Raw genomic sequence first — 15,094 nt, 5'->3', positions numbered from 1 at the left:
TCAATAAAAAACTAGGTAAAGGAGTGAGGCAAATTTGATCTTAGGTATGAATCAGTAATTTATGGATAGAATATGTCTATGGATATGTGTACCTTATTCAAAGGATCAGGATAGATAAAAAGGAGGATGAGATAGTCTTATATATTCAGAAGACATAGTTTAAAAAATTAGCTATATTGGAATAAAAAGGATCAAAGAAATAGGTCATTTTCTTGAGGTGTATGGGATGATTATATTTGACAACAGAGATGAGATAGGTACTTAACTTTTATTTTGCTTCTCTTCTCAAGGATAATAGCCTTTGTACTGGAAATGACTAGGGAATTGATACCAGGATAAGTAAGGAAATACTAAGAGAACACCAAGTTGCCTTTGATGAATTGAGGTCATCTGGCCTAGATAAACGAATCTTGCAGTATTGAAAAAATTGGCAGATGTGATTGCTATTAAGCCAGTGTCAGTAATATTTGAAAGACCATAGAAAATGGAAAGGTACCATAAAATTGAAGGATCATTATCCTTATGTTCTTCTTCCTCTCTTTTTGCCCTTTTAACACCTGCCCTTCCCTCCCCCAGTAGTTAGAAAACACAAGTCTGTGGACTAGGACATTGAGCACATTATTGATTCCTGTAAAAATCTAGCATAAATTACATTTGTTCTGCATAGCTTTAGAAACAAAAGAAGTTGAAAAGTGGTAGATTTAGACTTAATATAGGGAAAAACTTGCTAACAATAAGAACTATTTAAAAATGGAATGAACTGCCATAGTATGTGCTCTTTCTATAGGTCATCAAACAAAAGATTAGATCAGTGGTTCCCAAACTTTTTTGGCCTACTGCCCTCTTTCCAGAAAAAATATTACTTAGCCCCCTGGAAATTAATTCTTTAAAAATTTTAATAACAATAGGAAAGAAATGCACCTGTGGCCATCACCACCTCCCTGGATTGCTGCAGCACCCACCAGGGGGCGGTAGCACCCACTTTGGGAATCACTGGATTAGATAAACCACCTGTTCTCCAGAAAAAAGAATTCCTTTTCAAATGTAGATTAGACTAGCTTTGAGTCATTTCTAAACCTAATATTTTGTAATTTTGTGAAATTTGATATTATGATACTTTCTTAATAGATGATTGAATTTTGAGGATAAAAGTAATGGTGCATATGAAACCAAGAAGATTGCAGTTCAATTTTGTATGTTTATCACTAGAGATAGTGAACATATAGAAAGGGAAATTGATTCCAGAGAAATAATCTTGATGGTTTCAGCAAGAACAGGTAGTCCCAGACTTTTTCTTCTTTGTTTCATTTCTTTTTTTGTGCAAGATTACAAAACTAGTAGATGAGCACATAATGTTCATATAGTTTACCTAGATTTTAACCAAAAATGTCACATGATATTCTGGAAAAGATGGAGAAATGTGGACTAGATGATAATATTATTAGATGGATTCATAAGTGGTTGAGTGATTGGCCTCAAAGAACTATTATTAATTATTCAGTGGCAGGAGGTCTGTATTTTTGAAGGGTACAAAACCTAGGGTAGATATCTGTGATTTGACCCTGAAGTGTTTTGCATTTTTTTTTTTAGTCCAGTGATGTGGATAAAGACAAATGGCATATAGATTTTATTTAACTTTTTGTTTGATGACATGTTATGAGAGGGCATATACTAAGTCAATATTCCCCCCCCCCCCATTTTTTGATATTTCATATTGTTTTCCAATAAACCTGCCACATTTTAACTTATTTTGTTTCTGAAGCTTGACAGAAGAACAAATCTAATTCTCCTTCCACACTTGAAGACTACTATTAAATCCTTCTTCTATCTACTCCAAGTTAAATATAATCTTAGCCCCCTCTCTTGGGTCACTTTGTTTTGGATGTTAATCTTCAGTGCACTTACCACTTAAAAAAAGAATAGAATTAAATAGCTCCTGGTTCTTTCTTCATGGATATTGATTTTGAAAATACTGGAAGGTTAGAAAAATAATGTAGTTCATCCATAATTTGGGAATATAAAGATTAAGTGGCTCAAAGGGTAAATTTCATAACTCATTTCTCTAATTTTCAGTAATGTCAGTTTAGTGTCATAGTAGTAAAAACTATATGCATTAACTATTTCTTATTCTCTTTAATTATTAAATTCCTTACTAGCTAACTAATAATTTTGCCATTCGATTAATACCCTTATATACTTTGGGTTACATTTGACAAGTCATCTTTGGGAAATGAAACCTTTTCATAATTAGCTTTTCAGGTATGCTGCTTTTTATTTTTTAACTAGCTGACTACATTTGTATAAGTCTCATCTCTTATCATTCATCAGTGCCAGTTTTCCCTCTTTCCCCAATAGTCATGATTTATTTGATGCCTCTTCATAAAAAAAAAATCTTTGTAACAAATAAATAAATTCCCATATTTGTCATGACCAAAAAATCATTCACTCTGAATTCATCACCTTGACAAAGGTCAAGGAGCTTCAGTATGAGTCCTCTGAAATTATTATTGGTCATTGCCATCAGTCAGAGTTAAATTTTTCAAAGTTGTTCATTTGCAATTTTGTTGTCTTATAAATTATTTTTGTTCTGATCACATCACTGTATTAAACAAGTCCTTCCAGATTTCTCTGGCTTTTCCCCTTTTGTCATTGCTTATGTCACCATAATATTCTGTTAATTCATATACCATAATTTGTTTATCCCTTCCCCAATTTATGAGGACCCATTTGGTGTTTAGTATCTTTTTACTACAAAAAGCTATTATAAATATTTCTGTATATATTAGTTAGTTTTGTTTTTTAATTGTTCTGGGAGTATATACTTAGTTGTTTTGCTGGGTCAAAGAGAATGTACAGCAATAGTTCCAATTTGTTCCCCAGAATTTCTAGAAAAATTTGCAGCTCCATGTATTAATGTACTCGTTTTCCCATAACCCCTCCCTCTAACATTTGCCATTTTCCTTTTTTTTTTCCCCCAGCTTGTCCCTCTGAATTTTGTGAGATGGGCTGCGAAAGAAAATTGGGAAGAAATTTTTATAGATAGGTTTTTGGATAAGGTTTTATATCTTAAATATATAGAAAACTTATCACATTTTTAAGACTATGGGTCATTTTCTAACTGAAATAGTCAAAAGATATGAACAGATAATTTTTAGAATCTATAGTGCTAGAAAAAATGCTCTAAATCATTTATTTGAAAAATGCAAATTAAAACAACTTATTTTATATCTTGCCTATCATATTTGCTAAAATGTTAAAAGGGGAAATCGACAAATATTGGGGGGGATATGGAAAAATTGGGATACTTAAACTATGTGTGAACTAATGTAACCATTTTGGAAAGCAGTCTGGAGTTGTGTATAGCCTTCAAACCAGCAGTACCACTATTAGATCTGTTTCCCAAGATGATCAGGGTAAAAAAGGGGGGTGGTGGTATCTGTTCTTAAAAAAAAAAAAAGAATTTTAATACCCAATAAAGTCCCTTATCTTCCTCCCAATAGAGAAGGCATCATTTGACTAAAAGATACATATATATAAAAAACTATATCTTCCTTTTTTCTGTATCTCAGTTCTTGCTCTGGAGGTATACATACTCAGTTATTCTTAACAAAAATATAGCAGCTCTCTTTGTGGTGGCAAGGACTTTGAAATTGAGGGAATGCTCATCCATTGGGGAATGACTAAACAGGCTGGGGTATATGATTGTGATATAAAGAATGATAAGAAGGTTGATTTTAATAAAACATAAAACAAAGAATTACATGATGCAATAATAAATTACTGAGACAAGCCAAACCAAGAGAACATTGCATACAGTAACAGCATTATTGTTCAAAGAATAATTGTAACTAAATGACTAAACTATTTTGAGTTATGAATAATTAAATCAACTACAAAGAACTTATGAAGGAAGATGCTATCCACCTTCAGAGAAAGAAGTGATAAATAGAAGTATGTATAGGATGATTTTAGATAGATCACGTGTGTGAAATGGTGGCCTTCTCCAGTGCAGGATGGGGAGAGAGGGAGACAGTTTGGAACTTAAAATGTATCAAAAACATAAATTAAAAAAAACCAACACAACAAATTTGTTAATTTGCATTTTTCTGAAAATTATTTGAAGTGTTGTTTTCCATGTGGCTATTGATAACATGAACCTTCTCTAGAAAACTACCTCTTTAAACCATTGATCACTTATAGTTATCACTTTGGTGCCAAGCATAATAATCATTATGATTTTGCAGCTTTCAGTTTTGTTTTTCATAGCAGTCATTTAACATATTAGTTGAATTGAACAGTCATTTTACACATAATTTCCCTTATTGCAAAATGCTATTATCAATTATGATCCTAAAATGTTGTTTTTTTCTTTCATTCCTTTTCACTGTTTATGAATTAATAATATTTACATTTTCCTTCCTAGTTCTGTGTAATCATTTGAAAATGAGCATATGCTTGGGAGAATTTTTTATCAGGTTCCTGGTGTATGCCTTGCATAGAGTCCAAGTGGATGAGGAATTCTCTCCAGATGGTAGTCTTCCAGATTTTATTGTTTGCTGATGACATTGTACCCTCAAATAATACTGGGTTGTAACAAGGTCTCTTGTTATAAACCTATTCTGCTTGTTATTCCACATAGGAAGAAACAAATAAACAAAAAATGTATTTTGCTAATATTATGACCACTGGATGGCTAGTTCATTAATGTATATATCTTGGGACAGATACCGCTGATGGACTGTGACTTGGAGAGTAGATTAGTTGCATTCAGGGTTTTCAGAGATTGCAATATGCCAGTCTTATTGTCCATATTCATATTCTCCAAGTGATAGTAGATATCTGTGAAGAATAAAACATATGTTTCAGAGAACAAAAATTGCGAATAATACAAAGAGCAACTTTGTGGGGAAACTTGTGAATATTTTCTCTAACACACTTAACTTCTGTCTTAGAATTGTTCATTGGGAATTAAGGGACTTGTCCAGGGTCACACAACTAGGAAGTGTCTGGGGTTATATTTGAATTCAGGACCTCTCATCTCTAGGCCTGAGCCTCTGTCCACTGAGTCACTTGTTTAAAATAAATTTGTTTTTAAAAGAATTTCTTTAACATTCTAAAGTATATAAATACATATTTAATAAATGGGAGGAGCGAGAAAATTTTAGTTTTGTACTTGGAATCCAGGCTCTTTGAAAATCAGGAATGAAATACTTTTGAAACTAATTTTAATATGAAAATACTTCTTACAAAACTTATATTACCCTTTCTTGGGAAGTAACACTTGATTATAAAATGATGTAGAGTTTTCTCATGGTATGAATTTATTTATTTTTTAACCAATTTTACTTTTTCTTAACCTAAAGGTATAAAAATTTGGTTGAGAAATCAAATAGTTCTTTTAGGTGACCTTAAATTCTTGAGAAGCTTAAACCTTTGTATAAAACACTTTCACTCTAAAATATTTAAATTCAAAACATTGTCAATAAAATAAAAAATAGTACTATCTATGCCCTAAAGTGTTCTAATTATATAAATCATATAACAGATAATACCACTTAAATGTTTTTATTCATAAACAGGTTATATAATTTAGTTGCATGACAGTGAATTTGTGAGGATGGAAAATTGTAGACAACTTAAAATGTTTTAAAAATTCAAACTGCTCATTACCTGTTCACATTTCAAGTGACTGCTGTGATTTTAATTCTTATTTTCTTTAATTAAAGAATTTTTCTGACAGATAGTATAGTCTTGAATGAAATACTTCTTTAAAACAGAAAAGCCAGGTTTTATTGGCTGCACATGTGTTTTGCTATGATTATGTGATGGAAGCAGGGGTAGGTAAATTGTGATATTGTTCCTAGCTGGCTTCTTAAACCACAGTCATAAATGAAAGAAACATGCACAATATCATATCTCCTGGGCACCAAGAATTAACTTTTGCAACTGTTACTATGAAAAACCTTCAATTTAAAATCACAATACTACTTCAGTAATTTTGAAAAGACAACTCTGTGTTCAAAGTCATTCAACTTCAAATACAAAAAATTGTAAGTAACCTTTTATAGTTTATCAAAGAAAAAAGAATATTTAAAGCTATAAAGGTACCCAATGATCTTTCTCCCTTGAACCTGAATATGCCTCATAATGTTGATATTTTCACAAATAAATGATATCACTACTTAGAGTTAGAGACATAAATTTTTATGTAAACACTTAGACTTTTTTCTCAGCTAACATTTTCTTCATATTCTAGGGTAAGGGTTCATAACCTTAGTTAAACATGCAGACAAAAGGGATCTGGGGGTAGATTTCATGGAATCTATGAATTTGAGTGGAGAGGAAAGAGTACATCTTAATTTTGATATGCCTGATTTCCTTTTTAGTATTTTGTTTCTATATAATTTTTTTGGTTATTTTATTTATTTTATGTATCTAAAAACATTCTGGGAAAACATTTCATATACTTCATAAGACTCCCAAAAGGGTCTATGACATACAAAAAGTCTTAAGAATCTTTGTTCTACTCTTTATGGTAGATATTTTTCATTGTACTTTATCATTTTTTTCTTTAAGTAACAGCCAGTTCCCTAAACTCTTTTTTAACTTTAAAAAAAATCCTCAATTCAATAGCAATTAATTAAGAGTTTTACTAAATGCAAAAATAAGACAAACATGAAATATATCTCTTTGCCTTCAAGGATAGCTTCCTTTTCAATAATGCCATTTCTATGTGATAGACTTTCTTGTGTAGTTCTAGCATTTTCCTTATCTATAAAATGGGAAAATTGTGCTAAATTAATCCAAAGTTGCCTTTCAATTCTCAATTTTTAAATTCTATGATCCCTTTTCCATTATTTTGAATGATAAATATAAACTAATTTTTGTTGTTTGGTTATCTTCCAAATTAGATCCTTAAATGACCTTGGAATGGCTTAACTTTGCAAGAGACCTGATTAAGTGTTTCTGAAACTTTTATCCTTCTATTGCTTCTCTTTGTTTTATGAAACAAAGTACGATGTGTTTCCAACTGCCTTCTCTAGTATATTAGTAATGAGTTTATGTTCTAAAATGACACATCACTGATATCCCTGTCAGTCTGGCACTTTAGGCATTTTAGGCCCTTTTGTGCCACTTGGTGATATCCACTGATCTTTTCTTCAGATTATGGCTGTCTTAATTGCATGCCGTTTTTTCCCTCATTTTTATTAATTCCAGAAATATTTTAAGGCCCAAAATGAGATATAGAGTTATGCTTATAAGTATTGATCCACATAGAAAAAAAACAAGTTGATGAAACATGCTGATTACCATTCTATTGAATAGGTAACTTGCATACCTTGTGAGTATGTGTGGGAGGGTGGTTTTTGCAGTTTAGATACTTAAAGAGGCAATAAATTGGTACCAAAATTAAACAGGAGAAGAGATGGTTAGATTGCTTTTGGGAAACTGTAAAATTTTGTTGTCTTGATAATCTCTTTCTGATAACTAGTAATTTCTAAGTTAAATATCATCCTTTCTGTTGATTGAATAGTTGCCCATTCTTTTCCTTATGTTTATACCACTAAAGTTTTTCTCTTGTTTTAGTGCTATCATTAGCTTTTCTAAAACTATTATACAATATTGAAGAGGGGGAACATTTCTTTCATTCTCCTATTTATGGGAACATTTCTAGTATTTTATATTTGTAAATACTACTATGTTTTGTCTTTTGGTTAACATTTTTTATGAAATAAAAAATGGACCCCTTCTTTTTTTAGATTTAGTTTGTGTCTGTGTTTTTGCATACAAGTGCCACTTATCAAAAGCCTTTTCTGCAGCTATTGATAAAACCATGTATTTTTTTGTTTCATGTGAACAATGATGCCAGTTGTTTTTCTAATGATGACCTATTCATGAATCTTTGTTTTAAGTCAAACTTTTAGTTGTGTTGAATCATTTTATTTTGTTTATTTATATTGCTTAGCTTTTTTAAAAACTGGGAATTTAACCCACATTTGGTTGGTCTGTATTTTCCCCTTTCTGCTTTCTCCTTAGTATGGGTTAATAATACCTTATTTATCTCATAAAAGGAATGAGTAGTATGTTTTTGTGGTTATTTAGAACAATTTTTGTAGTATGGATATTTATTACTTTTTAAATATTCAATACAATATACCTGTGAACATTTGCACCAAAGTAGGTTTTTCCTCCCTCTGCATTAGTTCATTTGTGTCTTCATTTTGTGTTTTTGAGATTCATTAGTTTAAGGTCTATCTTTCTGTCTTTCTTTCAATTTGGGTATTTGACAGTTTTGTCATTTATCATATGTATTCCCTTGAAATTGTCTGTTTTGCACATAAAATTAAGTATAATAGTTTCTGATGTTACTGATCTTTATTCATTGTGAATTCACTCTTTCATTTAAAAATTTAATTTGACTTTTCTCTTAAATTGGCTAAAGACTTGCCAGTTGTTACGACTTTCATTCCGATTGCCTTTTTTTTTTTTTTTTTTTTTTTTTTTTACCTTTTTTCCTTTAATTTTTTAAGATTTCTTTTCCTTTGTTTTTATTTCAGGTTTGTTAATGTTATATGATTTGAATTACTTGTTCTATTACCTTTTTTCACTGTTAGTACATATTCTTTTTCTGTCTTTCATTCAATTTGGGGGGTATTTGACCGCCAAATCTTTATTATGTTTTCTTCATTGTTACCAGTTTCTTTTACACAGTTGTTAGTTTTCCCCCTCTTTGAGCCACAAATCATTCAGGTTATCTTTATTCCCCATTTCGGCATATATTTTTTGGGTCACTTCTGAAATAGCTACTTCTTTTAATTTGTTGTTTTTTATTAATCAGTAACATAAAGGATACATTTAACATTTTTGTCTTCTGATCTTTATGTTTTACAGATGATCATTTTTCTTCAGTATTCCCATTTGAAAGGATACTATACAAGATCTATTATTTTCTGAAGTCTATTTAACATAATCTATTACATTTTTCCCTTTGAGAGAGGAATATTAAAAGTTTCCTTTAATTAATGTTACTGTCTGTTATTTTGAAGTTCGTCTTAACATTCCTTTTATGGATTTAGGTACCATATCTTGGTGTACATATAGTTGGTAAAGATATTCATTCGTCTATGATACCTTTTAGCATAATGTAATTTCTTTCGTTCATTACTTGATATTTGTGAAAAAAATTTTTTGCTCTGTCAGATAGTATAAATGTACTTTGTACTTTCTTGGCTATCATCAGTTATTAGCATTCGTTTTTATTCTCTATTCTGTATCCTATTTTTATCTTATATGACTGTTTTTAAGAAATACTTTTTATATTTTACACTTTTAAACTCAGTCTTCTTTTCTCTTAAATTTTAAATCCTTCATTCACTTAAAATTTGATAGTTTCTATCTTTTATATAAAAAGAATTTCTCACATCATTCATCCCTATTTTAGAAATTCATGCCATATATGAAATTATATTTTAAAGGGAAAACAAAGGAAAAAGTCAGCAATAATAGTAATTATAGATTCATACATGTTAAATGTCTGGATATGTACACCATTTAACATCTCCGGACTGCCCATGTCTCCAAAGGTGTGGGTTTGGGGTGTCTTCTCATTTCTCTTCTTTGGAGTCATGTAAAACCACTTAATTATCTCAATATATTAAAAAAATTTGGACAGGGTATAATATTAATTTATGCTAAACATCCTACAAAGCATGGAGTCCAAACACATCCCTATACATATATATTGCATGTATATGAATATATATGTGTGTGTGTGTTTGTGTATTAGTGCCTACTAAAACTAAATGCAAGCATTATATGCAGTGGGATATATACTAGAAACCTCTTAATAAATAAAGCTTACTGACTCCCTGCTATTTATTATTTGATATAATTTTCTTGAAATGTAGCAATAGCAGAAAGACCATGCAAATTTAATTTACAGTTTTAATCCTTTTGCATTCAAAGTTATGGTTGTTAACTTTGCTGTTTCTATCCTTTTCTGTTGTTCCATTTTCCTTTTTCAGGTTAGCACTTTGTACTTATTTATCCAGATAAAGGGTGTTTGTTTGAGTGTGCTTTATTTTATCTAGGAATTTGACTCTGAAAGGAAGAGAAATAGAATTGGTTTCTTGGTAGAGTGGTAGAATCAAGTGAGTTTTTTTTTAAAGACTAGGGTAGATCTTGAATATTTGTTAGCTGTGGGTAATTGGGGATCATGGGACCAGTTTGTTTTGCTTAGAATAATACTAGTTGGTTACTATCAATAATGTCTTTTTATATTTCATTATGTAATCTATAAGCATCAGGACTTATAAAAATGCAGGAGTTGTTCAAACTTCCTTTTGAGTCTTCTTACTATCTATTCACTTCATTCTCTTCTAGAGTTTGTTTATAAAATTTCTAATGTTACCTAATATAAAGTGATTTTATACCTCCAAACCTTTCATCTCCTTAAATGAGTACTTTATTGTTCTTCTTTTTGTGCTATTGCTGATTGATTGTCTCAATTTTGGGATCATAGGAATTAGAGCTGGGAGTAATTTTATTTATCAATCATCTAATCCAGCTATCTCATTTTATGGATAATGGAAGTTTAGAGATGGAAAATGAATTATCCTGGATTCTAGGTAGTGAGCAGCAAAGCAAAATTTCCATTCCAGGTCTTAGGACTGTATTCTTTCTGATTTGAATCCTTATCAGTATTTAAAAATTGCTTCTCCTTAATCTACCCACCAAGTTTTACAGATAGGTTCCCTTAATAATAACATATCTGAGACTTGCCTTTTAAATGTTTCTATACCTAAAATCTTGGTCATACCTATAATACTGCTATATAGTCTTTACTTCAGTTTTCAGTTCCAAGTTTTCATTATGTGATTAATGAACCATTTGACATCAAGATTCTGTTTTATTTATCAGCAGCCTTTTTACATTATAGTAGCAGATTAGTAGATGGTATCCTACTTAAATACTTTGGGAGAATAAATAGTCCTCATTAATCTTGTTTAGTTGTGATATGAAAAGATATTCAGTCTCCCTTTCCCATGCAAATGCATGTTTTTGTACCTATGGAGAAAGGCAAGTAAAGTCCTTGATGTGTTTTCCCTTGGGAATACCTAATCCTCCATTATCATTTTAACTAATTTTCAACCTGTAGAATCTCTTACATGTAAACATTTCTATAAAGTGTTATTGGTAAATGGAGTCTTTTTTTAAATGGATTTTTAAGTCTCCCAAGTAATTAACTCTTGGGATGACTCTCCCGTTGTCCCTCCAAGAAACATACCTATGATCTCACTTGCCAGGATCTACAAACCCTTCTTTAAGAGTCATCTTTCCAAGCTCCTCAAGGGCAGAGAACTCTGCAGTGATCTATTATGAAACTTACTGTCCTGTAACTACTTAGTTGGCGTTTGGAATATTGTTATTTCATTCTTTTATTTGTCCTCTCTATCCATGTTATAAATTCTTTGAGGCTACTGACCAAGTTTTAAAACTCAGACTAAGACAGTACCTTACACATAATAGTCACTTAGATGTTTGATTTTATAAGTTGATGGACACTAGTTACACACTTGGCTAGGATTTGGGGCCATCTGTCACTTTTTTTTTTTTTAAACCTTACCTTCCGTCTTAGAGTCAATGCTGTGTATTGACTCCAAGGCAGAAGAGTGTTAAGGGTAGGCAGTGGGGGTCAAGTGACTTGCCCAGGGTCACACAGCTGGGGAGTGTCTGAGGCCAGATTTGAACCTAGGACCGCCCGTCTCTAGGTCTGGTTCTCAATCCACTGAGCTACCCAGCTGCCCCCCATCTGTCACTGTTTAATGTTCTTTCTTGACCTAGCTTATTATTTCCTTGGAATTTGAGGTTAGTTCTTAGTTATATCTCAAAAAAGCATGTTTGGTAAACTGCTGATACTTTTAATTTTTTTGTCTAATAAGTGGATTTTGATGCTAATTTTGAGTATGAATTAAATAAAATAAAATAAGATTTTCTCCAGCCTCATTTGATAGGAACTTGATGTCTCTTTCTCATTCTACTTCTAGAGACCTATCCCATTAAAAAAATAGTGATTTTTAAATGTAAAAAGACCAAAAAAATAGAGGGAGAAAACCCAGTATAACTGATTAGTAAACACATTGAAAAAGTCTGAAAATACATGCACTATTCAGTTCTTGTGGATGTTGCATCTCTGCAAAGAGGAGTGAGGAGTTCTTTTTAAAACTCTTCTTTTAAGCTCTGCATATTCTTAATGTCTCATTCTCTTTTGATTATTTGATGTGTCTTTTCTTTATATTTACATTGTTTTAGTCAGTATGTATATTTTTCTTGTCTTGGCTAATTTCACTGCATCAGTTTATGTAAATCTTTCCATGTTTTTTCTGTATTCATTACAGTGATCATTTTTTACAGCACAGCAATACTCCATTTGATTAATGGAAGAAAATTTATTTAGTCATTCCCCAGCTGATGGGGATCATCATTGTTTCCAATTCTTTGCTATCACTCTCTTGTTAATCTAGTTATTGAACTTTTGAATATGCTGACATAAAGCCTATTTTATTCACAGGAAAAGTACTGACGTGCGGATTACTGAGCTGATCATAAAAACCTGTAATAAAATGGCAATGTCTAGGGTACCCACCCCACCTCCACCTGGAGAGATGACCTGTGGGCCTATAGCTGAAAGTTGGTGTTATACACAGGCAAGTACACTTTAGTAAATACCTTACTTTAAACTTAAAAGTAATAGGAAAACTGTCTTTTGAGAAATCTACCCTGAGCATTTTCTCAGTAGTTTTAAGAACTTTTTTAGTGTTCTGGGGAGAGACAAAATAATATAATGGATAAGGAATATTAGGCAAGCTTGTATTGAACTCCTTTGTATGACCAAAATTTCAATCTCTGTAAGATTTTAGGTTGCAGAGGAAATGCAGATCTGCATTGATAAAAGGAGTTATTATGATCTCCCTTTGACATGACAGGTCTGATGTCTTATTATGTCCCCCCATACCCTTAGCCCCAAAAGCTCTATAAACTATATGAAAAGGATAGAAAAAATCTTAAAAATGTAATTTTTTAAATCTTTTAGGTTAAAGTAGTAAAATTTTCCTACATGTGGACCATTAATAACTTCAGCTTCTGTAGAGAAGAAATGGGTGAAGTTTTAAAAAGTTCTACATTTTCATCAGGCCCAAATGATAAAATGAAATGGTAAGATTTTGTTATAAACTATTTTATATTGCTAATTTTTATTTCCTAATAGGATCAATAAGGAGTGAATTATATTTTAAGTGAGTTCTTTGAAATATGGAAGAACTAAAGGATTATAGATGACTTACTCGAGATGTCATTTGTATCATAATATAAATTATATTTTCATTGTAGCTCTCTTTAAAAGAAACTTAAACTCTTAACATTTCTCCATATGAACTTGTTTTATTTTAGGTGCCTGAGAGTAAATCCAAAGGGATTAGATGATGAAAGTAAAGACTACTTGTCCTTATATTTGCTTTTAGTCAGCTGCCCCAAAAGTGAAGTTCGAGCAAAATTCAAATTTTCCCTTCTAAATGCTAAAAGGGAAGAAACAAAAGCAATGGGTAAGTGATTTTACAAAGAGAGTAATATATGGAAATCTCTCTGTTAATGTAAGTTAACTCCCACTGTCACTCTTCTACTTTTCCCATTTCCCTGACCTGCTTTTTCTCACCACTACCTCCTCCCCCCAATAAAAACAACAAAACAAAATAGGGATTTTTTTTTGTTTATTTAAAATTAGGTTTAGATGATAGCAAGAAATTGCGGTTGTTACCATCTTAAACTATTGCAGTATACTAATCTTTTAAAAGGCACCCAGATACAAATCCACATACCGTCACCCAAACATACCCAGACCTGTGTAATTCCCTCCTCCCCCCCTCCCCCCCCCCCAATCTAAGGTTGTCTAATCCAACCTAAGAATCTCTAGTTCAAGATAAGAATCAGTATCTGGTCCAACCTAAGGGTCTCTTCCATAATATCTCCAGTAAGTTGTAATCTTACTCTTTCAGGAAGATCTCAAGTGAAGAGAGCCACTTCCACTTTTACATAGCTATCATTGTAAGATAGCCTTGCCCTAAAACTGAGCCTAAACTTGCCTCCCTGTTAGTACCACCAGATATTTTTCATAATGCCTTCTGGGGTCAAGAAGAACCAACTTAATTACTTTTCCATATGATAGTCCATTCTTTAATTGAACTTCCAACCCAAACTCTCCTTTCTTCCATAGTTCTCTCCACCCTCACTGCTACCCCTCAAAGCAACAAAACAAGTTATCTTTCTTCTAGGCCAAACATCTCGAAGCCATTGGTCCCCTAGCTTCATATTCTTTACTACTTATCAATGCCTATCATAAAATATGATATTTAAAACAGATCACGGTATTCCTGATTTGTTTTGGCCCAGACAGAATATAAACTATCACCCCTCTTGTTTTGAACACTTGGCCTTCCTTAATGTAGCTAAAAATCACCTTACTTTTTTTTTTTTTTTTGCCTGCATTGTTAAGATTCACTGAGGTTGTAGTCCACTAAAATCACTGAATCTTTATGTAATCTAGCCACAACTTCTGTGTTTTATGCAGTTGAATAAAAAAAAATTTCATTAGGAGAACTTTATAGTACTATCATATTTTATTAGATTCAGCTTAGTGTTATTTTTTGTTATTTTTTGTTATTTATTTTTTTTTTGTAAACCATCATCTCAGGTATTAGACATCCTGGCCCAATCCTGCAATAACTGTCAACTACAAGTTTAAGAAATAGTTTATACAAGGCATTAATAAAAATATTAACAGCACATGGGCAAAGCCCAGCTTCTTTGGAAATGCCACTAAAAACTACCTCCTAAATTGACATTGTCCTGTTAATGATTCCTCTTTGGGTAAAGTCTCATTTAGTTCTAAATTCACTATCATTACTTGCTTACAAAAATCAGTTGACAGACTTTGTCTCTTATGCTTTGTGTATAAATAGATAAATGATATTTATAAATCCCACCAATTCTGCTAGCCATGTAACCTTACCAAAAAAAAAAAAATGAATTTCCCTGACTT

General features: G+C 31.7%; 1 protein-coding gene across 1 annotated transcript in view; it reads left to right on the top strand.

The window, feature by feature from the left end:
* Positions 1-12,623: 12,623 nt before the first annotated feature.
* The window catches only part of SPOPL (speckle type BTB/POZ protein like), a 33,290-nt gene continuing 30,819 nt past the window's right edge, over positions 12,624-15,094 (top strand). Inside the window, exons 1-3 of the mRNA XM_044666606.1 lie at positions 12,624-12,707; positions 13,094-13,215; positions 13,450-13,601. Coding sequence (XP_044522541.1) covers positions 12,624-12,707; positions 13,094-13,215; positions 13,450-13,601 — 358 coding nt within the window. The remainder of the gene's footprint in view (positions 12,708-13,093; positions 13,216-13,449; positions 13,602-15,094) is intronic.

Source organism: Gracilinanus agilis, chromosome 3 (genome assembly GCF_016433145.1).
Source record: "Gracilinanus agilis isolate LMUSP501 chromosome 3, AgileGrace, whole genome shotgun sequence".
NCBI classification, from domain to species: Eukaryota; Metazoa; Chordata; class Mammalia; order Didelphimorphia; family Didelphidae; genus Gracilinanus; species Gracilinanus agilis.
Note: the sequence above shows the minus strand (reverse complement) of the source record. Positions and strands in the feature narration are given on the sequence as shown.